The 25,575-nt window shown below is 40.3% G+C and overlaps 2 protein-coding genes across 2 annotated transcripts; both read right to left on the bottom strand.

The window, feature by feature from the left end:
- Window positions 1-1,427: 1,427 nt before the first annotated feature.
- LOC117258581 (serine hydroxymethyltransferase, mitochondrial-like) lies at window positions 1,428-13,682 on the bottom strand. The gene is made up of 12 exons (XM_033629604.2): window positions 13,545-13,682; window positions 12,265-12,459; window positions 9,063-9,142; window positions 7,759-7,959; window positions 6,870-6,951; window positions 6,606-6,728; window positions 6,180-6,319; window positions 5,453-5,615; window positions 5,153-5,252; window positions 4,552-4,707; window positions 4,182-4,289; window positions 1,428-3,671 (listed from the first exon to the last, which is right to left on the bottom strand). The coding sequence occupies exons 1-12, from the start codon at window positions 13,575-13,577 to the stop codon at window positions 3,544-3,546; spliced, it is 1,509 nt and encodes a 502-aa protein (XP_033485495.2). The 5' UTR covers window positions 13,578-13,682; the 3' UTR covers window positions 1,428-3,543.
- A 21-nt stretch (window positions 13,683-13,703) lies between these two features.
- Window positions 13,704-20,363, bottom strand: LOC117258582 (neurexophilin-2-like). The gene is made up of 2 exons (XM_033629606.2): window positions 20,155-20,363; window positions 13,704-15,047 (listed from the first exon to the last, which is right to left on the bottom strand). Exons 1-2 carry the CDS (start codon window positions 20,239-20,241, stop codon window positions 14,208-14,210), a joined length of 927 nt encoding a protein of 308 aa, XP_033485497.1. The 5' UTR covers window positions 20,242-20,363; the 3' UTR covers window positions 13,704-14,207.
- Between the last annotated feature and the right edge of the window lie 5,212 nt (window positions 20,364-25,575).

Raw genomic sequence — 25,575 nt, 5'->3', positions numbered from 1 at the left:
GGACATCAAAAAAATCATCCGACTTTTAAACACCACAGGGATTGTTGTGGCAATGAGGAGAGGGCTAGAAACCTAGAGCGATGGAGCATGAGGGAGTATGTGATTTCCCTAAAGGATCTTTAAAAAACACACACATGCATACTGCGTCAAAGGAGTTGTCAGGTCATGAGAAACAGACAAAGAGATAAAGTGGATGGAGTCGTTACTGGTGCTGTGATGCTGCTTGTGTGTGTTTTCTGATGACTGAGTTGTGAGAGCTTCTCTGACCTTTGACCTGTGATTCAGCTGCCTGCTCTCTGCAGAGGGGACACATTCCTCTGGCACAAACACCAGCAATAACCTTCGAGCGACAAAATTGGAAGACACACTGAAGAGCCCAGCAGGACTCAAAGACGTGTGACACCAAACAAAAGTCCATTCTGTTCTTCAGTGAAATAAATATTAAGCTCTCCAATAGGCAGCGGCGGCAGCAGTGCTTCATGTTTGCAAAGATCGTTTCGTGTCGCTTTATGAAAGACTTTGTGTCTCAGTGGAAACTTTCCTTTCAGAATAAGAAATAAATACATCAAAATAAAATAACAACAAAGTTTCATCCCACAGTGAAAGTGAGAGGAAGGCTCTTCTTTTCATCTGTCGGGGAGAAGAAAGATCTGACTGCAGCAAACTGAGAAACAGTGGGAGAGGAAGTGTTTCAATAAATAGGCGTGCAAGTTGTGAAGTTTTGTGAGGACAGTGAAGGACTCTGGTGTTACATAACGTTCTCATCTTCTCATGTATACATGATGAACTCTGTGTCTATTAGCATTATGTAATGTGGGGTAGCAGGGTGACATAAAGACACTGTCACAAAGATAATAATGGTATTAAAGGAAACAAGAACTTCTGCAAATGGCTGAATAAAGATGGTCTCACCTCGACCTCCTGCCTGTTTGTGTTTGTTTATAACACGTACAGTCTGGTTATTAGCCTTCATGCAAAGAAGTTAGTTTTAACTGAAGACATTAAACACTTTGTCACATAGAAAACAACACCAGCTGGCCAGTGGAGATAAGACATCCACATTGGACAAACCAGGCGTCTGAAGCTCGCTGAAAACATATCACACTGTAACGTCCAATGTTTTTTCAGGTTGTGAAACTCAGGCTATCTCCCTTGTCAGATCACTGTCACTGTCAAGGGATCAGCTTTTATTTTCTTTTTCTGGACTGTTCCCTCAAGTTGACAGTGAGAGGAAATGACCAGAGGAAATGCCAGCAGCTTAAACATGGATCAATGTTTATAAATGCTGCAGTCTCCTCCCTCCTTCCACTGTAAACATAAATCTTCTGCCTCTCTGACAAATGAATGTGTGTCACACGGTGGCAGGTATTCATAAACCCAACACAAGTGACAACAGAGCTTATGAAATATTAGAAAATTTAACAAACTTGTAAACATGGAGTATCTGTTTTTATTACAGTGAAGATCTACTGTATATACATTGTACAATCTTTGTGAAATCTTTACAGTACAAATCAAAGTAGAGAAACAGGTGACATTATAGCAACAAAAAAAGCCTAGAAACATAGTTTGTGCTTTTTTTTTTATCTGTTTCCCCTTTAGGTTTGTGGTTTTGTGGGTGTAAACTGAGCGTGGGTTCAATTCCCAACACAGCTGCTGTGAGTATCCCAGCCTGGGACAAAGTCTGATGTGGATAAGGGCTGTAAAAAGAGCTTAGTGACAAAAGCCAAATACCTCAGACAATTACAGTCCTTTTTGACTTAATGCAGCAAACAACAGTCTGAAGAGTAAAATGTACTAGAGTGAGTACAGCAGCTGTTGATGTATTAACTGCAGGATAATGTACATTACTCTGCAACATTTTAAGTCAATCATTTGCCTGCAGAAAACAAATGAAGTAGAAGCGCTGCTGGGTCTTAATATTAGTCACATACAGGTGCTCTTTGGATACTTCAAGTGCACTGTGTTTATTTAATCTTGTGAAGGGCTCATTGTATGAGTAAAGTATGCTCTTCATCAAAAAATATAAAATCCAAGTGCCCTTCAAAAACAATCCAAAGCACACTGTGGGGTTTGTGCAAAGGCATTTTCATTTTTGCACAAACCCCACATTGTGCCTTGAATTGTTTTTAAAGGAGACTTAAAATTTCTATTTTTTGAATGAATTAAAAAGTCATTCAAATCATTTTTCCGTATCTAGTTGGTTCAAACATGACGGCCCATAAATGTTTTGCACATAATAAGTTGTCACATTGTGATAACTTGGGTTGCTAATACAATGTAACTTTCTGATGTGATACATTTCTGAAAAGCACTTTAAGTCACCCACATTTAGCATTTATAGGCTGTATATAAACCTTTAATTCATGGTTTATAATGCAATATAGCAGGCTGTTCTCATGCACTGTTTGTAGCTCTCCCAACAAAAAGTAATGCACCAAAATTCATACATCTTACATTATGGTGAGCCAGTAATTTGTCCATAACCAGGGGCGTCATAGTGGGGGAATAGTGGGACTGAGTACCCAGGGTCCCAGTGCGAGAGGGGCCCTCAAAAAGCCTGGAATTAAAAGGTTTCTGTTATTTAAATTTTTAATTTCTAAGTAATTAGTCCCATAACTACATTAAAATTGGCTGAATAAATCAGTTGGGAGACTGAACTTTGTACAAAAACATAGTGGCCCCTCTCACCTTAAAGGTGCAAACTAGTCCACCCCTGCAAGATTTGTCTCTAAATGCAGCTAAAGCTGAGCTATGTGAGACAGCATATGCTGCTGAAGCACCAATGTACACTGTAATGCCTTTTCCCAAGAAAGGGAAACCGGGGTTTCAAAAACCAAAAGAAAGGAAGAGAGGAAAGATAGAGAAAGCACTTGTGAGAAAAAAAAATCAAATTGGATCAAGAGAGGAAGGGCAGGGGCCCACAGAGACTGCTTTTGCAGAGGGCCCAGAATTTGGTGCTGTGCCCCTGTTTGTAACCCATGTATTTTGGAAGACTACATGTACATTTTCTTAGGGTATCATATGAACCATTGTATGAGAATCTGTTGACTATACTGTAAACAGACATTCTTAAGTATTAATTAATGTACAGTATTGGTCAACAATTATAGCTTCTCATGCAGACACATTTAAAATGATTACATCTGTGTGTTACTACCTCATCATTCATCATCTGTTTTAACAGCAGCCTCCACTAATGGATGCCTCACAAGAGGAGTTATAGTTGCTGACAAATACATTGGTAAACACTTGAAGTATATCTGCATTATCTGGCAATTTGTATTCAATTACTTTTTATTGATTAGGCTTTAAGACATCATACTGTATTTTTCATATTATTTGGCAGATATGAAGTCATTAGCTGTTATGGAAATGTATGTGACTGTGTGTGGAGATGACTGCAAGGCTGCATGTTGGCACAAGTTTCAACTCACATGAACCTGTTCTGAAACATTGCTCATTTTCCATCAGAGGAGTAAAGTAAAGTAAAGTTAATGTCCGTGATGTGTTGGGAAACTGCCTTTCTGTGTTTGGTGTTAATCAGTGGTCGGTGAATCCAGGCATGGGGAAGGGTCTGGCGAATAGCTCCACCCGCTGGCGGAGCTCTGCGATGCGCGACACTGTCTCTGGGTCCTCCAGCAGGAAGGACTTGAAGCTTGCCAGATTTCCTGATGGGAGACGGAAGAATAAAAACAACAAGCTCAAGGTATTAAACCTGCCAGAAAACATCTTTTAGTGCTGCTGATTGTTTTGGGAATCTGTTCTTTGAATGTACTTGAAAACCTGTTAATTAGAGACTGTACAAAAAATGTAAGGGTTTCATTGAACATTGTATTTTCTATTTTCTTCACCAGGTGGTGTAATGCAATACAATACAACAGCATCACAACTCCATCCTCCAAAATTAGCATGCAGTTGAATCAAACCCCCTCTAAAAAGAAGGTTTTACTGCAGGACATTAGATTTAGCTAGGTGTACCTAATAAACTGGCAACTGAGTGATATTTGTATGAATATGAATTTGTACAACACTCACTGAAAACCTTTAAAAATGACAGATTTGCAACCCCTTGGAGCACATCATTGTGTCATTTTTGAACACCTCTGAAAGCCTTCTAAACAAACATGTCACCACGGTGTGTCTAACGCTGAAACCCCAAACCCTTGCTCCCCTCTCACCGGTCTTCTTCTTCACATCCAGTGCAATCTGAATCCCCTCATCAATAAAGTCCACGACCTTTTCAAAGTCTGCTTCTTTGAACTGTCTGGAGGTCAGAGCCGGAGTTCCTGTAAGAAACAATATTATTATAAAATATTAGGGATGAGGGACACATACTGACAGGCTGACTGACAGGCCGATGGACATACAGACAAGTATGCAGACAGACAAAAGCAAACACATCACAGAGACAGACACACAGAGGGAGAAGAAAGGATCCAGTATCATATAGGTAGGACATCTGACTGGTTGACAGATTCATGCCCAAACAACCTCCACTCCTGCAGCTAACACACCCTGTACACACTTTAAATCTGCTCATTTGAGTACCGAGCCTGAGTCCTCCTGGAGTGAGAGCGCTCTTGTCTCCAGGGCAGGTGTTCTTGTTGGCGGTGATGGACACCAGCTCCAGGACCCTCTCAGCTCGAGCCCCGTCCATCTCGCGAGGTCGAAGGTCAACCAAGACCAAGTGGTTGTCTGTTCCACCTGAGATGAGGAGCAGAAAGAGGAGGAGGAGGAGGAGAGGGGACAGGGGGGGATTGAATTGAATTTAAATTTGACTCAGCTCAGGGGAAAAAGTGTTTGACGGATGATAAATTGCCTTCACTCTCTTCTCAAACCTTTATACAGACAATGATAAAGTTATCATCACTTTCCTCTTAATATTGGCTTTTTCCCTCTATTCAACTGTCAAGCCAAAGTTACGTGAACTTTTCCAAAGTCATGGAAACAGAATGCAAATTAGGCTGGAGCAAATAAAGAAGCAATCCAAAAGCAATTGCATCAGGTGGTGGAAATGCAATATTACTTTGAATACTAAATCTAATTCCATATTCAGTGGGGGGGAAAAACCCCTTAAAATGTAAACAAACTTTCCATGTATATGTGTCTTTTTTTTACAATACCAACTGCATCTTTATTCTCTCAGTACCTGACACCAGGGTGTAGCCTTTCTTCAGTAGAGCATTAGCCATGGACTTGGCATTCAGCAGAACTTGGGCGATGTACTGTTTGAACATGGGGGTGGAAGCCTGCAGAGACAGAAATGATGCTGTGTAACAAGAAAGACCATATCAGGACACTCCAGATGACTTGTATGGTTTATACATGAGCTGCTGAAATTAAGCTGGTGTTGAAAACATTCTGCAGAGTGCTCTCCCAAAGGATTTTCTCTCTCATTTGCTTTTGTAGACTATTGTTGAATACTAATGATTAATGCTGATATCTGGACCTGTCTGAGGGCGACGGCCACCCCTGCAATGGCGTGGTTGTGAGGTCCACCCTGAAGTGATGGGAACACGGCAAAGTTCACCCTGTCCTGGAGGTCATAGTTCACCTCCCGTCCTTTCTTATCCACAGACCGCACACCTTTCCGGAAGAAGATCAGTCCAGCCCTGCAGAGTGGAGAGAGGAAACTGAACTCACACTGAAATGTTGCTGTAAGAATCTCCCCTTGACAATAAACAATATGATCCTACTCATTATGTGCATGTTAACCACACACACAACCACATGATTTCAGGTCTCATTGTGACATTGAAGAAGGCAAGAAATAGTATTTTCACAGTTATTTTAAAGGTCCAGTGTGTAGGATTTAGTGACATCTAGTGGTGAGGTTACAGAGCTGAAATTTCTCCCATATGCCAAGCGTGTAGGACAAGGTGGCCAATGCGAAAATGCGGATGGCTCTGTCCTGAGCCGGTGTTTGGTTTGTCTATTCTGGGCTACTGTAGAACAACATGGTGGACACCTTGGAAGAGGACCTGCTCCATTTGTAGACATAAACGGCTCATTGTAAGGTAACGAAAACACAATGATTCTTAGTCTTCAGGTGACTGTAAACTGAAAACATGAATACTGTATAGTAGATGCTCCTAAATCTGACACTCTTGACCTTTAACACCTTGATCTGACCACCATTAGCACCTATCACTCACACACAATGTCCAGTCCCTCACCTTGCTCCACGCAGAGACTTATGGGTAGTGGAGGTGACCAGGTCAGCGTGCTGGAAAGGAGAGGGAACAGCTCCTGCTGCCACCAAGCCGCTGATATGAGCCATGTCTGCCAGCAGGTAGGCATTAAGCTCCACACACAGCTAAGACACACACAGTCAGACAAGTTTAATTATCATCATCACTATCATCATCATCATCATCATCATCATCATTCCTTTAACCTGTTTTCTCTTATTTGTGTTTTCTATTTTATTGCCCTTATATTTGGCTATTTTCTTGCTTTAGGGATTAATACAGCTTTTTGAGAGACGGCTGTGAAAATGTTTTTACCACTACTATTTTAGGATACAACATAGTGGAGTGCACTGTCTCCCAAGTGATCTACTAGGGCACCCCAAGCAGACATAATTTTGAGATATGAGATACCTTCTTCATACGAGGGTAGTCAATGAGGCGAGCGTAGGCACTGGTTCCTGCTATGATTAGTCTGGGTCTGAAGAGTCGGGCTGTCTTCTCCAGCTGGTCATAATCTATCAGACCTGTTTTGGGCTGAGTTGATACAGGAGGAGAGAGGAAAGTGTTACACACTATAGTAAAAAGTGAGTACCTTGCAATTTGTTAACTGTTTTCTTCACAATTTTGGTTGAAAATATATATTTTATTTACAAAAAGTAAAGCTAAAGTACTCACATCCAGCTTGTAAGGCATCGATTCAAAGTAGATGGAGGTGGCTGAGATTCTCTTGGTGTCTGTCATGTAGCCGTGGGTGAGACTAAAATATAGCGGAGTTAAAAAAAAGCATGCATCCCAGAAGTTCAGTGAGTTCTTCAGCAGCATCATGAACTTATTCTGACCTCTCTAGATCTTTATTTCTCTTCCATATGAACAGTATTATTTATCATTCATCTCAATGTATATGAAATGTTTGTATCCATTTATATCAAAATCCAGTCCTTCAAAGTTACTCTACACCTACCAACTCCCAGCCAGCCATTATTTAAGTTTTATATAGTGTCTGGTGTATAAAAGTTGCAGGTCTGCATTCATCTTTGGGCTAACGATCGCCTGCGGCATTAATATGACTCAGATGTGTATTTGAGTGTCAGTTATTGTTTACATTTTCCACACTACGGTGGCTGTAGTTAAAAAATATATTCATTTCAAAGAGGGTGGTATAATGTGACAACTCCAGACTGTGTGACTAACATTTTGTCATTTCCATTAATTCCCCTTGAAGTTAATTCCCATAAAAACATCCAGTGTCATGGAGAAAAATGTCAAAACCACTCAGGCAAAATCTCACAACATTTCATGGCACATTTAACAAAACTGTAGCAACTTATAACATAATAACTGTCAGATAATGTCAGTAACATGTCTGCCTAAATACACTGAATGACAGTGATGGCACAGCATCACATTATGACAGTGATTACTTATTCTATTTTATGTAACATTTTGTAAAAATCATAAGAATTTGAGTTATTACATCATTAGTGTTACTGTATGGTTTAATTCAGAGCGTTGTTTCTGTCACTGAGAACCCAAAGCTCTGTACATTAAGTACATGTCCACTCACTGTCCTCCATCAGGCAGATCCAGGCCCATGATGCGGTCATGAGGCTTCAGCACAGAAGTGTAGGCTGCAAAGTTAGCGGGGGACCCAGAGTACGGCTGGACGTTTATGCCCCACAGATTTGGGTCCAAACCGAAGGCATCGAGTGCTCGTTTCTGACACAGGAGCTCAATTTGGTCTACAATCTCTGCACCTCCATAGTACCTGAGAAAGACAAAATGCATTGATTAATATTTGAAAATGTCACATTTTATTGTATTGTATTATTTTGTATCATATTGTTTTATATCATGTTGCATTATAACACATCCCATCCCATCCCATCCCATTATATTGCATTGCATCACATCATATGGCATCTCATGATATCCCATTGCATCATATGGCATAACCACTGAGAAGATTCGTGAGTACTTACTTCTTTATTTTTCATTTTCCATTTCTGATGAATTTTTATGCACCAATTTGTGCCTCTTCTGTGTGATTTTATGGAGAATGTCTTTAATTTTGTCAAAATAAAAATCCTCTGCAGCTTTCATGTTTTTGCTGGGGAGGACAACTGCACATGTTCAAAATATTGAGTGGGATGTGTCCCCTGCATTCCCTCTAAAATCTACACTTATGCGGATAGACCTAGCTTATACAATGTAGCTAGCTAATGCTAATGTGCAGGAAAGTTTATGTGTTTCTAGGCAACAGTTCAGTCCCATCGGTTGTGGTAGAATTTGTATTTGCAGAGCCAACAAATCATAATCTGTTTGTAACTAATAAACAGCTATACATTGTTTTGTTGTGTATGTATTGCATCTCATCATATTTGCTACATATTGTATTGTTAGGTTTTGTATTGTTACATATCGTATTGTTTCGTATTGTATCATTATGTATTGTATCAGTGTTTATTGTACGGTTACTGAGGAAGGCACAAGCCGACACACGCTGGTGTTTTTAATGACTCTTGCCCATTAAATAAAGGCTTTTTAATTTTTCCAAACCAACCTGAGCGCCTGGACTTTGATTTTTTATGCCTTCCAGATTTTCTTCTACATATTGTATTGTATTGGGTTGTATTGCATCATTACATATTGTATGTTGTAGTGTTTCATTTCATATTGTATCAGGTCATTTCGTATATTACGTTGTGATATCCTATATTGTATTATGTTGGAATGCATCAGACACATTCTAGAAGAATCGTCATTAAAATAAATTTCACAAATTAATACAGCTGGCCTTCTGAAAACATTTCAGAGTTTTGTAATGACTGTAACAATATATTTTGTAAAATACGCTGTCCCTATAGTTACCTTTGTCCTGGGTAACCCTCAGAGTATTTGTTGTTCAGACAGGAGCCCTGGGCCTCAAGTGCTGCACGGCTGCAGAAGTTCTGACAGGACAAACAAGCACAGTGTCAAGATCCACAGCCACATACTGTACTTTTTTTTATAACATGTTTATATATTCAGAACACTGTCACCATCCAAATATAACCTTTATTCAGCTGGAAAGGGGTGACTGAACACCCCTGCTCCTTTTCAGCAGTGCCCAGCTACACAGTACAACCACAGTCCAAACATGAATCCAATCTGCCATGTAGTTCAACTGCAAGCATTTGTCTAGCAAATACCAATTATAGAAACAATAAGACAGGTCCCAGAGTCAGAAAAGCATATTCAAGGCTATTTAAATCTGTTTAATTTGTTGCATAAATCTTACAAAAAGTTAATCACAGCCTTTTCTAGAAGCTGCAGAACTGAATTCAATTAACTTATCTAAAAATATTGAGTATTAGAGGTGCTATAGTCAAATTAAAAGATGGATATTGAGGAATCTAACTAATACTGAATCTCTGTGGGGTTCAGCACAGTGTCAAATCTACCAAAGACACTTGAGAGTCAGAGGATAGATGGAGCTGCAGAAAAGGAAATGAATGTAAATGAATTTTTCTCCCTGTCTCACTTCTGCTCATCTTCTCTCTCTCCCTCTCTCTCTCTCTCTCTGGCCTCCTCAGCCGCCCCCTCTGCCTTGTTATTATACTAAACCTGTCACTGTTCAGGGATCCCTCAATCATTCCTGTGGGATTTAAAACTGGTCCCTTATGTGACACAAAACTCTCTCTATGACATTTCAGAAGACTATCTTGACACACACACACACCAACACATACATACACATACAGGCACACGCAGGATCACCCCTCCTCCTCTGTCACTGCTTAAAATCTGGAGATCAATGGGAGAAATCAGTGAGGGAACCTAATGGGATCACTTGGCTGTGTTCTTGAAGAAAAAAAAAAACGGTAGCTCTCCACTGGGAGTCAGCCTGCAGCGGCGACTGACTGACAGCACAAGAAGATGAAAATCTTTCAGATGTCATTGTGACTGATAGTGCTGTGGATTCATAATTGCTGGAGAATAGAAGAATGAAAGCTCCCTTCTTTTCCCACAGCTTCCACTTAGATGGAATCACTGACTTGTGAGGTGAAAAATGCGAAAGAAAACTCTGAAGAAAACAGTTAAATTCTAGAAACTACATCCCTGGTGACTCGCGGTTACACTGCCAAAGGAGACTCCTCTGCAGTTTAAGCTGCTCGTCTTGCTTTCTGTCTAACTCGCTGCAGTCATTAGCGCCTCTGTCTACAGGAAATCACAAAGGATAATTAGCAACATCTCCTCATCGCCTTTATTCACAGTTTGAACAGCTGCTGTCCTGCAGAAGAGACAAAGCATGTTTTTGAGCCAAACATCCTTCGCACCAAACCCCATGTAGATAATGAAGTGCACTTTGTAGGCTCACTGTTTACCTTTTAATTTGCACATACTGTTCTGCGATGATAATCGCATGTAACTATGTTAACTGTGAAATATCTATGTTAGTTTGTGTGGCTGAGAAGTACTTCCATGAATTTTACATTCACCATGGTTGACAATTAAGTTAAATTTAAATGTTTAATGAGTGGTTGTCAAACTGTGGAGCAGCATAGAGCCACTGCAGGTGGGATGTGGATGACCTGGGGAAAAATATGAAACGAAACAAATTTGAATGAATATGATCAGAGCAATAGGAAAAATAACCAAACAAGAGTTTGCTTATACAATTAAGCTAACCTTTATTGTTCTAAAATTCAGCATGGATCTATTGCTGTAGTCAAGACCATCTAAACCTGAGTCAGAGTCAAAACCAAGATCAAGGCAGGGCGAGATTCATAACACGCTTAGAATAAAATGTGGAACATGCAAACCATTGTCACTCCTCAAATTGATCCACATTCCCATAAAAATACCCACAGAAAACAAATGAAGATTCTTCTTCATTCACCTCTTTTTTTTATTATACTGTTGATAATTTTTGTGTGAAGGTATAAGTGTATCATGAGAAATGTCTTAAAAAATATAATAAATAAATATAAAAAAGTCAAGTCAAAGGGAAAGTGAATTTTAGGTGTGGGAATTTTCCTTTGTTTTCTATGAGCAAACAAGCAGAGCTGAGATCAACTTTATTTATTTAGATTTATTTAGATGAGCTATAGAAATTACGTGATATCCCCACAACTGTGCTCTTGACCGGTATTGAAACACAATCCCCATTGTCTGAGACCGAGACAAGACAAGGTAAAAAAGCAGTCTAGTGGGAGATGAGACAGAAACTTTCAATATGTGGTCATGAGACTTAGACTGATCTCAAATACTACAGTACTACATGGATCTTTAATAATTAAAAAATGTGGGTTGAGGGTGCATTAACTTTTTTCAGCTTCTGAAGAGAGGCTTGACAGACAAAGAGAACCACTGCTTTAATGTACGTTTGCAGAGTGACAATCAGTTGCTGTCTGGTTTAAAATTATATTCTAGCACAACCTCATTTACTAACTCATCTGAATGGAACAAGCAGTTAAGACAAAGAAAATTGATTTTGGCTTTTGGAAATGCTGTACAGCAATCCCTCTACGGGTTTATGACTCCAAACACACCTGTCTTTCCTCCGCCAGTTTCACACACAGACTGAGGTGTGTCGCAAGACACTGAACAAACATTTAAACAGTCACTTTTGATCCTTCTCATTGGTGGACTCATGGGTCATCACAGTTTACGTGCAATTTCTGAGAGGGTTATACAAGGTTAAGCTGCCATAGTAAGAATACCGTAGCTACAGGTTCATAGAGAATAGTGTGAGCAAAGGAAAGAGAGGGGTGACAAATCTTGTTGCATTGTGCTTTTTAAATTAATCTGCGGTTCCTGTTGTCCTTGTGACTGTGTGTCTAGTATTCAAGGCTGTGGAGGAGACTTTAGACTAAATGCTCCCATTACTTTCCACCGTTCTGTCAATTTTCAGTTTCAGTTTGAATAAGCTTCATTGGCAAGACTAATTATTGTAAAATGAATTAAGGTGGCCTTAACCTTATCAATAGTTAATAATAAATAATTAGTTTTATTATGGGTGAATGTGAATCATGCAGATATTAAAATACAAAACATCTCCACTCCACTGCTCCTGTCTCTCTCTCTTTACCTCTGATGCAATGAGCTCCAGTCCCCGACACTGCCTATCCTTCTCCTGCTGCAGGAGGCTCCACATCTCTGGGTCATCCTGCGCCAGGCTCTCCTGCCCCGTCCACCCGCTGGCGCTGCTGAGGCCTCGCCTGCTCGACTCCGCTGTGACCTGCCCCTCTTGGCCCACACATCCTGAGACCCTGAGGAAGAGGGGCTGCATGGTGTGGTGGATGAAGAAACAACATTATCATTTCAGTCAGCAACTACATGTCCACTTCTTTAATAATAGCTGTAATAGTTGTCTGTGTTTGGGAAGGACCCTGGAGGGTTGGTGCTGTATTTCTTGCTGTTCCATTTAACAACCCAGTGTAGTAAATAAAACCTTTAAGAGGAGAAAAACACCACGTCACAGGATTTGATGCAACTCTCCATTGTGCTATAGACTGTCTGTTGCAAAGTAAAAGTTTCTGAGGGGTTCTTTTTTGTTGTTGTTTTCCAAGATTGTTCCTTTGGTGTCTTTTGAAAACCTCAGGAAGAGTGAGCCTGTGCAAAAACACTTTCATCACTTAAAATTATAATACTTTGCACCGGGGGTTTGGAAACAAGGGAGTTAGAATAATGTGTCTTTTGATGTTCTAAACAATCCATTAAATGAAAGGCAGTGAAAAAACAAACGTGCTATTCAGTGGAGCGGTTACAGAAAACCTTGGACATGAAAACAGTAACGTGGGCTGGCCACACGCGCAGTGACTTATTTATCAGGGTCTTGTTTGTTGAAGGGAGCTTGTAGCTGCATGATAGTTGCGTAACCATGTGTTACTTTGGCCTAATGTAGAGATTACCGCTCAAGCATAAACATATGTTGAAGCAAGTCTCCTTTCATCTTTTGTGTTCGTTATGTTTTCTAAGCCTTTGCTAAATTAAGTCTTGCATAAAGCACGCACTGTAAAGGCAATTTCCCTTCAAATACAACTATTCTGGGACGAACAGTAGCGCCCTTTTCAATTTTGACGACCTGAGATAATCACAGTTATCACACAAACACTGTGACACTTATGCAACTGGACTGAAAATTTGGAAAACATTAAGTCGTACACAATGTGCATCCTCTGACCACACATTTCTATCATGGTTGAGGTGACATCGGGTGACAGGCTGACCTAGTTTGCAGTAATAAGTGATTTAGTTACAAGTGGTCTTAGGAGATGGGGTGAGAGATCTTTTAATGCAGACAAGTGTATCTGTGCTACATTTACAAAAAGCTCTAAAATAAATACATTATTAAGCAAATGTACTCACCCGTAATGTTTGCCGTAATGACAGAGAAAGCATGTCTGTGACAGCTGAGGGCTGGGAAAGCAGAAAACTTTTCAAGGTGCAAAGGGTGAAAGTAAAATCAGTACTGGAGGAAAGCCAGGGACATGCGTACTTTGTGTCACTGATAAAAGTGACGGCAACAATAAATCATCTGTTTCATCTCACGCTGTATCAGTTCTTTGAAGAAGAAACATCTAATCAGTCACTGTACATTGAACAGGCAAAGAATTCATTTTATAGGAAAAGCAAAACACTTGAAGTTTGAGTTTCAAAAAGTGATGGTGGTGATTCAGTCTCTACAGATTTTGTATAACTTGTGAGCTAACAAATCATATTTTTTTTTTAAAATGTAAATATCAAATTATGGATTTCAAGTCTTTCCTTCTATCAACGCATATTAAGAAAACCAGAAAACACTACAAAAATTGATATGGTTAATTAAGCAATTTTTTAAGACAATGCAGAGCTTTCAGCAGATGAGTTCAGACAACACAAAGCTCACATTATAAACCTCATTAATCTCATGAACACATTAACACAAGTGCACTCATTGACATGTTGTTTGCAACAGCGTATAAAAAAACAGTCAGTCTCGATGCAAAATGAATACATGACTTTGACAGACGCATGAAATCCCAGAATCTGTCATCCGAAGTGCTGCTGGTTCTGCTCTGTCTGAAAGTTGTGGTCCGGACAGACTTTCTGCACCAGCCTGTAATCGGTGCCAGTGAAGGCGATGAAGATGCATATAACCTTAAAGGGTTTGGCGCAGATCCAGGCTGCCTGGGACTGGGTGTTTTCTGAGTAGCAGGTCTGCCCCGGGTCGTACATGCAGGGCTTGGTCTTCTTGGAGCGGTTGGTTCTCTGGTATTCAATCCGGCAGTTGAGTTCGGTCACCATCATCATGTCTTGCTGGTGCTTCTGCTGGTCTGGAGGAGTGGAGCTGGTGGACTGAGGTGGACTCTGGAACTGGGATGTCAGATCTGGAACCAGGACTGAGTTTTTGGTTTGATCGCTCTGAGCTGCTGGATCCAAAACCTCCCATCCTACTGCTTTGGAGGGTGGGACGATGCTGACGGATATGTTCCCCAGACGAGACGAGTTGTGGCGGAAGTAAACACTGAACGTGCCATTAATGTGGTCCACGATTTTTCCTGTCACCAGGAGGCTGAACTTTAATGTTTTCACATTGAAGTAAAAATCTCCCCAGCCCAGGATCTTCTTCGCCTTTGTGGATGTTTTTGCAGGAGGTTTGGATTTAGGAGGAGGGCGGTACAGATACTGGTCAAGAGCTTGGGAGAAGTTCTGAGGCCACCCATATGGGCCGAGAGAACCATAAGCAGGTGTTTTCTGTTTTGTGGAGATGATCTGTAAGTCTTTGAAGATATGTTTAACTTTCAAAGCTCCGACAGTGTCTCCTGTCCCTCCTTCATCCTCTCTCCATTGTTGGCTCTGAAAGTCCAAGGGCTTGGCTGTTTCTTGGACCTGTGGAGAGCAAAATGTAAATTAAGGAAACCTTAATATTCAGAGTGCTCCTTTTTTCCTAATCAGAGGGTGAAATTCACCCCCCCCAAAAGCATATTTTCTCAGCTACCTTCCATAGCTCTGCAGATAGTTTGTTTTTATCTTATATCTTATAGAGATCAGTTTTATCTTATAGATATCAGTTTCTGCTGCTCCCTCAACGCAATGGAGGTGAAAGGAATTTTGTTTGTGGAGCTAGTTTGTGGAACCACCCTCTGCCAAGGAAACAGTCCCTGTTATAAAATAAACAAGGACAGTGTGTTCTGTGGACGATCCAGAGTAACAGGGACACTGTTTCTGATGAGACATGTTGCTGCTGATTTTCTGTGCTGCTAAAACACAAACCCAAAAAATTTCATGAACAAAATTTTACTATTGTTTTGGGGTGGATGCTGATATTTCAGGGACAGATATCTCAAGACCTGGGCAAATAAAACTGCATGTCTTTGCATGACCAGGCTCTACTAGATTTTAGTGATAATCATTGTTGATATTTGAGTGAACCAACATTTTAGAGGTCCAGTGTGTTGGGTTTAGTGGCCTCGAGCAGTGAGGTTGCAGAATGGAAACTTCTCCTGTGTGCCAAGCATGTGGGGAGATCTACAGTGTCCGACACAAATATGTGAATGGCCCTATCTAGAGCAAGTGTTTGATTTGTCCATTCTGGGCTACTGTAGAAACAACATGGCTGATTCCATAGAAGAGGGCCCACTCAGTGAGTAGATATAAAAAGCTCACTCTAAAGTGACAAAATCACAACAAATCTCATTTTCAGCAGATTATAAACCAATGAAAATATAGTAATGAATATTATGTACCATTTATGCTGATAAAAATCCTACACACTGGACCTTTAAAGCACAGAATTAAAGAAAAAGTGTACCTCAGGTTTTGGTAAAAAGTAATGTCCACTTCATCTTATCTTTTATGATCTTGCCTTTCTTCCATTTCTTTTTAATAGTGTGCAACAAAAGCAGGTCACTGACATAATATAGTGAAATAGTTCACAGTTTTAAAGGTTTAAACAGAGTATGAGGTCTGTGTCAGTTTGACACACTCAGATAGTTCATACAGCTTCTGTGCTGATGGGTAATGATAGAACTTTATTTATCCCGAGGGAAATTGGCCCATATGGTTAACTGTGAGAGCAACACCATAGCTGTCTTTATATATTTTCACAGTCTTCAGAGGTACTTTATTACTGATAGATGGTTTGAAGAGCTCATTCATAATAAATATACGCTCTGTGGAAGAAGAAACGACTGCCAACTCTCAATACAGTAAATACAGTATCACAGGAATTTGTTTTGTGCCAGATGAGAGAGAGGAAAGAGGGCTCTGGACCACCAGGATGACCGCAAGTGAAGGACAGTTTCACTGTAGCTACATCACAAGGTAGCAGATAATCGATTAAAATAATTATGCTCTGATGTCCTCTGAATGAGAACAACTTGAAATTGACTGTGATCAATAGGTCAGCTTCTTCGGGCAAGGACTACAGTGACGAGGATCATGCACACATTCATGTTGGCATTAACACATTTTAATTTGGCTGTCCTCCCTCACGCTCTCTCTCACTCCCTTGTTAAAACTCCCAATCCTCTTTTCAATGCGACCTTGATGACGGACCGTGTCTGTGGGCTTATTAATCAATATGCTTGGAAGAGAGAGGGACAACAGACAGGTCACTGCTGAAGAAACTACAGGGAATCAATAAAATAATATATATATATTCAACAGTACATGTAAATGTACATTATGTATTAAAAGGCTAAAAATCTGCAAAGGGTTAGCAGCATCTTTTCCATACTTCCTCTGAGCTTAGAATCCCCTTAAATACCCAAGTTTCCATTCTTACATTGATTTGGATTACTTGAAATTAATAGGGGATTAAGTTTTCACCTGGATTCACCTTGTCAGGTTATTATTTCATATGAAGTGCAGTTCATGTTTTATTCACTTACTGTATCTGTCATTGCAATTCTCCATCCACACACACATTCTCCCTCTTCCTCTTCCTTTCCCTCGTATTTTTGTAGAAACACTTTATAAAGGTTTCTCAAAAATATGTGGAAGATCACTTTCCCAAGATGAGACAGTACAGTGCTCATTGCTAAAAGAGCTAAACATTTTGATATGAAGCAGTATTTGTTTGGTTTTTTCATAGTGATATTACTTAAATCACAATGACAAAAACATATTTTTGTTTTCATGGCTTACACAGAGCGGAGTACGTCAGTAAAATACAGAAACACGATTAACTCCACCTGACTTTCCCTCTCAGTTAAACAATAGCACTGCATAAAAAAAACATAAAAGAAGTGAGACTTTGAAAATTAAGTGCATATTCAGATTGATGAAGCAGCTTATTATCAGCCAGGCAGCCAGCTGCGCTTGTGTTGATTAAAACACTCAAATCCCAATAAATTCAGTCATTAACCAGGCTGTTAATGTAACTGATTTCACTGAGATTCATTGCACAGCTGACATGCAGAGCTCTGATATGTTTAAACATATCAAGCGTGCAGACACAATCATAACATAGCAATGTTAACAAAAATCACTGCGTTCAGTGTGAAAACTAATGACAAGTCTGGTGAATCCAAGTGTCAAGACTTTATTTTTTCTCATTATACACTTCCATTTTTAAGTGGATGTGTGGATGCAGTGTGAGAGACAATTCAAAGTTTTTTGTGCCTCATTAGAGTAGGGATGGACGATATGGAGAAAATCAAATGTCACTATATTTTTGACCAAATACCACGATATCCATTATGCAGCAATGTTGTAGGGTGGTGTGATGTGAAGACCACCTAAACTGGGACCAAGTCAGGACCAAGACCAGAGTGTATCGAAACCGAGACAAGACCAGACCAGTGCAAGTCCCACACTTTATAACAGACTTTCAGTAGGAACATGCAAACCATAGGCACTCCTCAAACTGATATGAAGGATCCACATTCCCATAAAAACACCCCACAGAAAACAACTGACGATTGCTCTTCAGTCATGTCTTTTATTGCCTGATACTGTAAATATGTGTGTGTGTGTGTGTGTGTGTGTATATATATATAAGTGCACCATGAGAAATGACTGAATGAAACAGTTGAAAGAGATGACTTTTATATGTGGGAATTTTCCTTTGTTTTCTCTGGGCAAACAAATACAAAGAGATGAAATCATCCTTTTTGTCTTTAGTCAACACTCCTTTTTTGCACAGGCAATTTAGTGATATCTCTGAAGTTGTGGTCTTGACCAAACGTGAAACAAAATCCTGAGTCCTCTTTGCCTAAGACAGATAAGACCAAGTAAAAATGTGGTCAAGTACGAGACGAGACAGTAAACTTTAAAACATGGTCTTGAAACAAAGACTGATCTCAAACACTACAATACCGATTTGCACAATAAGATTTTCCACAAATAGTCATCAATAATTTGGATTTAATGACTACATGGGTGAAGGCAAATGATAGAACAGCTGGAACAGTCTGTTAAGTTCAGAAAATGACGTCACTTTGCTGTAATGCAGCCTTTAAAACCAGGAAAAGACAATAGTTATGATATTGTAAGATCCAAAATCTAAGCCAATATCTATATAATACTGATAAATAGCCCAGCCCTACTCTAGAGAACTGAGACATGAGTTGGGCAAAAAGGTCTGTGCACCTCGTTTAAGACCTGATTTCCATTTTCATCATAATGTGTCGAAGGCACTTGGAGATTTAGTGTCATTCTCCCCCAGATTTCTGAATAAACAGCTCCAAGGATATCATTATTTCTCACCAACAAGTGGAATTCACATCACCCCGAGCACCCCGGCCCTGTGTGCCAATCTCTGTCTTTTCCTGTAACCAAGTGAGTTCCAGCTGTGCCTATTGTTACAAGCCTAAATCTCCAGCTATGTGCTGTTCTCACCTACCCTAATTGGAGCCCACTGTGTGACAGCCGTGTCATTGGCTCTGTGTCAAGATGCCAGCACAGTGACTGCATGCTGGAGTGGCTGCACGCACAACACCTGTGCAAAGGCACCTACAGAGGCACAAAAACTGAGAAACCGAAGAGCAGGAGCCTAATTGCATTTTAAGGACAGTGAGAACTGTTTTGCCATTGGCGAAAAAGATCCTTAATGTGAGAGTTTGGTTTTTCACAACTTAACAAAAAAATAAAGTGACAATGTTTCTGAAACCCAAGGGGGATAAACGTTTTTAAACTGACAAAGCCTGCACAATCATTTAGTTCGACTAATAAAGCACAAAATTAGGTTGCTTTGAGGTTTTTAACCTGTCAACTGCAGTACCACAGATATAGATGTTGCAGTTGGCTGCTCAGTTCAATTAAAGGCAGGAGAGATGATTAAATTACAAATATGCCTGAAAGAGAATCACAGACCACGAAACCAGAACTAATTAAAATTTCGAGGATGGAACAGACCCATTCTGGCTGAACTTCACCATCTAACGCAGGAGTCAACTTTGATCAAGTCCTGAGACAGTGTCACATCCCGAGATCTTCAATTCAAAATAAATCATATCAGAAGAAAAGATCAGTGCAGATTTTATTTCTTGAATAAAACAACATGCCTCAAATTTTTCATAGGAACATTTTTAAGACTTGAAAGTCCAAGCTGAACCTCAAATCAGAAGAAAGTCAAGTCTCAAACCAGTGTCAGAAAGACAAAAGAAACTCACCAGAGTCACAGCTGAGCACATGTCAGTTAACTGGAGTTCTTCTGCTCCTTAAAATCACTACAGTGTTTGTCAAACTGCCATAAAACTGATTTTATTTTTAGCTGTGTAAAATCTTTCAGAAATCACTGATGCTGATTGATTATTAGGCCTAATGGATTCCCTTTCTCAAATCAAGAAACACCAAAAACACCACTGCTTGACTGTGCAGCAATGCTGCAATATGATGAAGAGTGGCTGAACAATACATGAGGGAATTTGAAATGGACCACAAATTAGAAGTACAAAGAAGTGCCACTACAACAACACCTTGCGTTAATAATGAGCAACACAACATCGGGAGCAGAGCAAAGGAAAGGCGGCTGATCGCTGATCACACTCACCGCTGAAGGGAGAAGCCACAGACAGGTGATGGCAAAGTTCAAACACAGCACCCTCATTTTGCAGCAACAGCAGTAATGTGTCTCCATGCAGAGAGCCAGAGCGTCTCGGAGGCAATGTGCCCGGCTGTATAAGTGGTGATTTACTGAGTTAAAGCTTACACTCACTTCAAAAGTAGAGAAGACACTCCGCAGTGAGAGACTCGAAAATCCCCAAGATCTGGAGTGAATATTGGGCTCAGTGCGCCTCCTCTCCCCCCCCCACCAGCTCTCCCAGCTCACTCCCTCCCTCCATCTTTCCTTCCTCTCTCTACCCCTACACACACACACACACACACACACACACACACACACACACACACACACTACTTCATTTAACATGAGCAAAAAATAAAACAAAGCAATTGCCTCAGGATGAAAATTGCGCGCAGTGAGAATTAATCAAGGGAGAATAATCCGCATTTGTACAGGGCTAATTGGTAATGATTGTAATAGAAACAATGTCGCACTAAATATTTAAACACACACACACACACACACACACACACACACACACACACACACTGCTCAATTTCACCACCTGGCCGGCCCTTATTAAGACTCATCAACCCGGGGAAAGGCGCTCTCAGGCGGGCACAGTTTGACAGCCCTCCCCGCTGTCCCCGCACACTGTAGCCACGGGGAGGCTGACAAAATGACAAGGGCTCTCTCCGGGAACTGTAAAAATCACTGACAAGTCTGGTGAGATTCTGCCACTGCCTCAGCCTATCAGTGGAATTTCAAGCCAACAAATCACTGCAAATACTAACCAACCAGACAAGTTGTCTTTAATACACAGAGCCTGTGTACATACAGAAACACATTACATTTCGTGCTCTCCCGTATTAAAGTAGGCTACCTTAACATTGTAAGCTGGCTTGTAGCTTATTACCATACTCGTGTAAAGATTAATGTTTGTGAGTAGCTTGCATTGTAGCACTGCTATGAAGACAGTTCTGGTAAAATGTATTAATAAATACCATACAATCAGAACGACAATTGTAAATGGAAACAGACGTGTGACAACAAACCATCTTTGATTGTGTTAATGAAGCACTCCAGGGATGACATTTTTCTGCAGGCTGATGCGGAAGTTAGTTGCTCTGGTGCCAGTGGGATTTTTCCATTGACTTATTGCAGAATAAACTCTGGCAAACAAACGCTACTGATAGCCTACTGACATGTTTTGTTCAACGAGATATCCTTCACAAATGAACACCAGTTTTATGATTTTTGAAGCCTAAGTGCAATCGCCAGAAGTAAAAAGCTAACACGAAGCTAAGGGAACTACACTGCGGTCCCATGACACCACCAACGAGGCTGAAGCCATGTTTGGCGTGATGACATTCTGTAGTCTCATTTAGCCACTCAGCAACCATCTTTTTCAAGACACAGTAAAGTTTCAAAATTCACGAATGGTGTCCTATTTCCTGGAGTATTTTATCTTGTGGGACAAAACATGAAAATTTCTTAAGTTTGTGTTAACCAGACCTCATTTTTGGCTTCTAACCAAGCACCCGTTCAAAAACACCCACTGACTTTGAGCTGAGGAAACCAGGAGTATTAAAATGCTACCTCATTTCCAGGTTTTAACTAAGGAAAAAATTATTAGAGTTTCCTTAGTTTTAAGACTCATTCTTGGAACACTCTCTGAAGTGGAGGGAGGGCAGAGGGAATCTGCTTCTTGATGTATCTTCCATATTCTCTATTAGTGTTTTCAAAGTTACTGATTTGTCACTTTGCGAAATTCATTGATTCATATAGACTTCAAATAGACTGCATGATTAAGATAGACAACATGACGCTCCACTAAAAGTGAAGCCAAATATCTCTATTGCCCCCTGGCGGCTGGTTGCAGTACAGGTCATCAATCCCTGGCCCCTCTATGTTAAGGCAGATTTATATTTGTGCGTCAGCTCTGTGCAGACTCAGAGTATACGCTGTAGCCTAAGCACGTAGCCTACACCATTATGAGCATTAATATTTGTGCTGCAGTGTGTCTGTGTCACTCTGCAGTTACACCTCCAAAACTTAATAGCGACAATTTCAAACACAAGTACACAAATCGGCTTCAATGTAACTCACAGGATTCACAAACAAAACACGTCACCGCATTGTGCAGTTACATGTCTGAGGAGGTGCACGTCAAGTTAGGGCATAGGGTACACCGTGGGCTCTACATCAAGCCAGAGCCCACGGTGTAAGTACAACGTAGATTCAACACACAAGTAGGCTATAGTCTACATCCCACTTTAGTATACACTCCAAGGGACGCAGGCCAATCTAAAAACTCAGAGCAGGCTTAAACATCAAGTAGGGTGACATCAGCTAAATTGGGCCATCAGGTAAAATGGGCCATTTAAATATGGAGCGTGGACTGGTAGCTGGAGAGGTGCCAGTTCACCTCCTGGGCACTGCCGAGGTGCCCCTGAGCAAGGCACCGAACCCCCCAACCGCTCAGAGCGCCTGTCATGGGCAGCCCACTCTGACATCTCTCCACTTAGTGCATGTATAGGTCCAGTTTGTGCATGTGTGTGTTCGGACCTGTGTGTAATTGACAACAGAGTGAAAAGTTGAATTTCCCCTTGGGGATTAATAAAGTATATAAAATTAAAAAAATTTAAAAAAAAATTTAAGGTTTGAGCGTCTCAGCTCTTTAAAAGTTAACAGCCAATGAATGCAAATGATTTCAAACTGTTGCCGCAACAGTACTTGACATGTAACAATTGATTTGATTGGTCTATGGTTGCTATGGTGGGTGGGGCAAAGCAAGACTGCTCCAGAGAACTGCATGGTGAGTGCCCTGACATACCAAATCTTAACTGTCAATGATAAGGTTGATAATTCAATAAAAAACAACTGTACATATATAAATAATGATGTATAATACATGCCCTGATGGCCTCCATCAGATATAATGCTAATGTTGTGCTAAATAAAATTATTTTTTCTGAAAAAGCATTTTTTGTTAGTGGCCCAATTTACCTTAATGTGTTCAGGTAAATTGGGCCACACATTTCAGCTAAAATGAGCCACGTTCTGAGTTGAGTTTTAGCAAATATTTTGATGTTTTTTCTTATTAAAAAGTATTAATATATAAATACTATATTATTATATTATTGTATATTACAGGCCTCTTCACATTTTCCTTTGTAATTATGTATGTGTGTGTTAGCTCTGGTCCAGGGCGCATCGTGAGCTAGCTCTCACTAGCTAGCGCTCAGTCACACACAGACACACACACACACACACAAGAAAGGGAAAGGTGAAAGAGGCATGTACTGTAGCCTAGAAGTGATAGTGGAAGATGGTTAAGTAAAGTAACATGAAACTATAATTACAGTATGGCAAACAAGAAGGAAGAGAGATGAGGAGAAAGGAAGAGAGAGGAAAGGAGATGAGGAGAAAGGAAGAGAGAGGAAAGGAGATGAGGAGAAAGGAAGACAGGAAACGAGAGGAGGAGAAAGGAAGAGAGAGGAAAAAGAAAGGATGTTTAATGTATTTCAATGTAATGTTCTATTGTGCTATGTGTGTTGATATTAAAGATGATTTGATTGTATTATGAAAAATGACTGTTTCACTTTGCAGTTTGAGTGGCCCATTTTAGCTGATCAGGTGGCCCATTTTACCTGAACACTGCACATCTCAAAAATGGGGGACAGCTGATGTTTCAACAGCTGTAGGGTCTTAACAATTATATTTTATTATATAAATTCAAAACAAAAATATTAAAAACAGTCATTGTTAATAATAGGAACACAATCAAATGTCATACATTGTTTTGTCTTAGTTTCCCAAGTGATTAACCAAAAAGTGGCCCAATTTAGCTGATATCACCTATCTTTTTTTTTGTCATGTTAGGTGGTTGTTAATATCCTTATGAATGTTAAAGTGTTTGTTTTTGTGATAAGGTTGGTGTTAGTTGGGCTAGCTATGGTGTGCTTGCAGTCAATGACGCTGCTCGCGATTGGTCGGACGGATGTATGGGCCGGACTCGAGTTCGCGGAGAAGTCGAGTTTACGGTGCAGACTCCGGTTGTAAATTACATCACCAGCGCAAAATAGGATATTTGGGATACTTTGACTTCATATTTGTACAATGTGGGTAAGTGGAGAGATGTTGTCCATGTTTAAATACAGTGTATGATTCCAACATGGGCCTGCGGTCATACCTGTAGACTATGGCTAATGAGTAGGATTTATAGCTGACAAGCCAAACAAACAGGACCAGAGTCGGATGTTGTCTCGACGGGGATGCAGCACCACCTAATGGAAGCCATACTTGCAGGTTACATCACGAAGTTTTGTGTTCAGTGACACCCTTAAACTGTGGACGGCACTGGAGCAGTGGGCTGCATTCATGAAGTAGCCTAAATAAATGTTGTTTTAGTTGGCTTTGTTAACGACCTTTGTACAGTCAGGCCTATTGTGGTGAGTGTGAAGTTAATGTCGCACAGGTGATAAGGCCTCTGTTCTCCAGGGGATAAATATCCCTCTCTACTCCAAGTGGTGTTAATTAGAAGTGCTGCAGCGTTCAGTGTTGTCAGTGATAATGAGGACATTGTAGCCTTCATGGGGGAACAACTGGGAAAGTGTTTGCAACGTCTTGTAATATCTGATAGAAGACAAATAGTTAGCCCATACTTAATGAATTTATAGGTATGCTATTTCGCATTTTTAGGCCCATGTTTATGTGAGTTGACTTCATATGGCATACCCAACCAAAAAACAGTTTAGGACCATATAAGTAAACTTTGCAGAGGCTGTCTTTGGATGGTAACGTTAGCTACCCTATCAGATAACCATTTAAAACTCCTCATGTCTTCGCTTCTTTACTTTCTTTCTCTTTTCCCCCTTTTCCACAAATTATGTTGTCTAAAAACGGAACATAATTCAGTAAGCATATTGTTGAAAATGGTTAACTGCTACATTAAGTGCCATATTAGCATCTAGACCGACCTTGCTAGAAATAAATTACCGGACAGTTAGATATTCTCACAACACGGACCCCCTGACACTGAGGATTACTCTCTTGAATGAAATCCAATCTCTGTTTTGTATGCGCATGCGCACGAGTAGACCGTTGCAAACTCAATAACAGTAAACTTAACGACTTTATATGTACAACATTTCACGTCCTCTCTTAATTTAAGAGTTACACAATCTTCTGGCGAAAGTAAAAAGAAGAGTTTTAATCCTAGAAGCGACTTTAAAAAACAGAGGCGCTGCCAGGGTCGTCATAGTCCCACAATGCATAGCGCGTGTGTGGCGTTTACAGTTCACATTATTTATCTATCATCCGCAGGATTTTGGTGCAATTTAGTGGGGTCGTTGTTGTAGACAGCGTGTATTTTAGTTAACTGCATTTTTTACTCCTCTGTTAGAT

This window comes from Epinephelus lanceolatus, chromosome 8, assembly GCF_041903045.1.
Source record: "Epinephelus lanceolatus isolate andai-2023 chromosome 8, ASM4190304v1, whole genome shotgun sequence".
Lineage (NCBI taxonomy): Eukaryota > Metazoa > Chordata > Actinopteri > Perciformes > Serranidae > Epinephelus > Epinephelus lanceolatus.
Note: the sequence above shows the minus strand (reverse complement) of the source record. Positions and strands in the feature narration are given on the sequence as shown.

What these genes read in the sequence shown, in the direction of transcription:
- LOC117258581 (XM_033629604.2), bottom strand. Translation starts at nt 13,577, where the DNA reads ATGCTTTCTCTGTCATTACGGCAAACATTACGG. An exon ending in ACTACCCTCGTATGAAGAAG is followed by an intron (nt 6,320 to 6,605) that starts GTATCTCATATC and finishes TGTGTGTCTTAG; the next exon opens with CTGTGTGTGGAGCTTAATGC. An exon ending in TCCAGGAGGACTCAGGCTCG is followed by an intron (nt 4,290 to 4,551) that starts GTACTCAAATGA and finishes TGTTTCTTACAG; the next exon opens with GAACTCCGGCTCTGACCTCC.
- LOC117258582 (XM_033629606.2), bottom strand. Translation starts at nt 20,241, where the DNA reads ATGGAGACACATTACTGCTGTTGCTGCAAAATGAGGGTGCTGTGTTTG. An exon ending in TGTGGCTTCTCCCTTCAGCG is followed by an intron (nt 15,048 to 20,154) that starts GTGAGTGTGATC and finishes TGCTCTCCACAG; the next exon opens with GTCCAAGAAACAGCCAAGCC.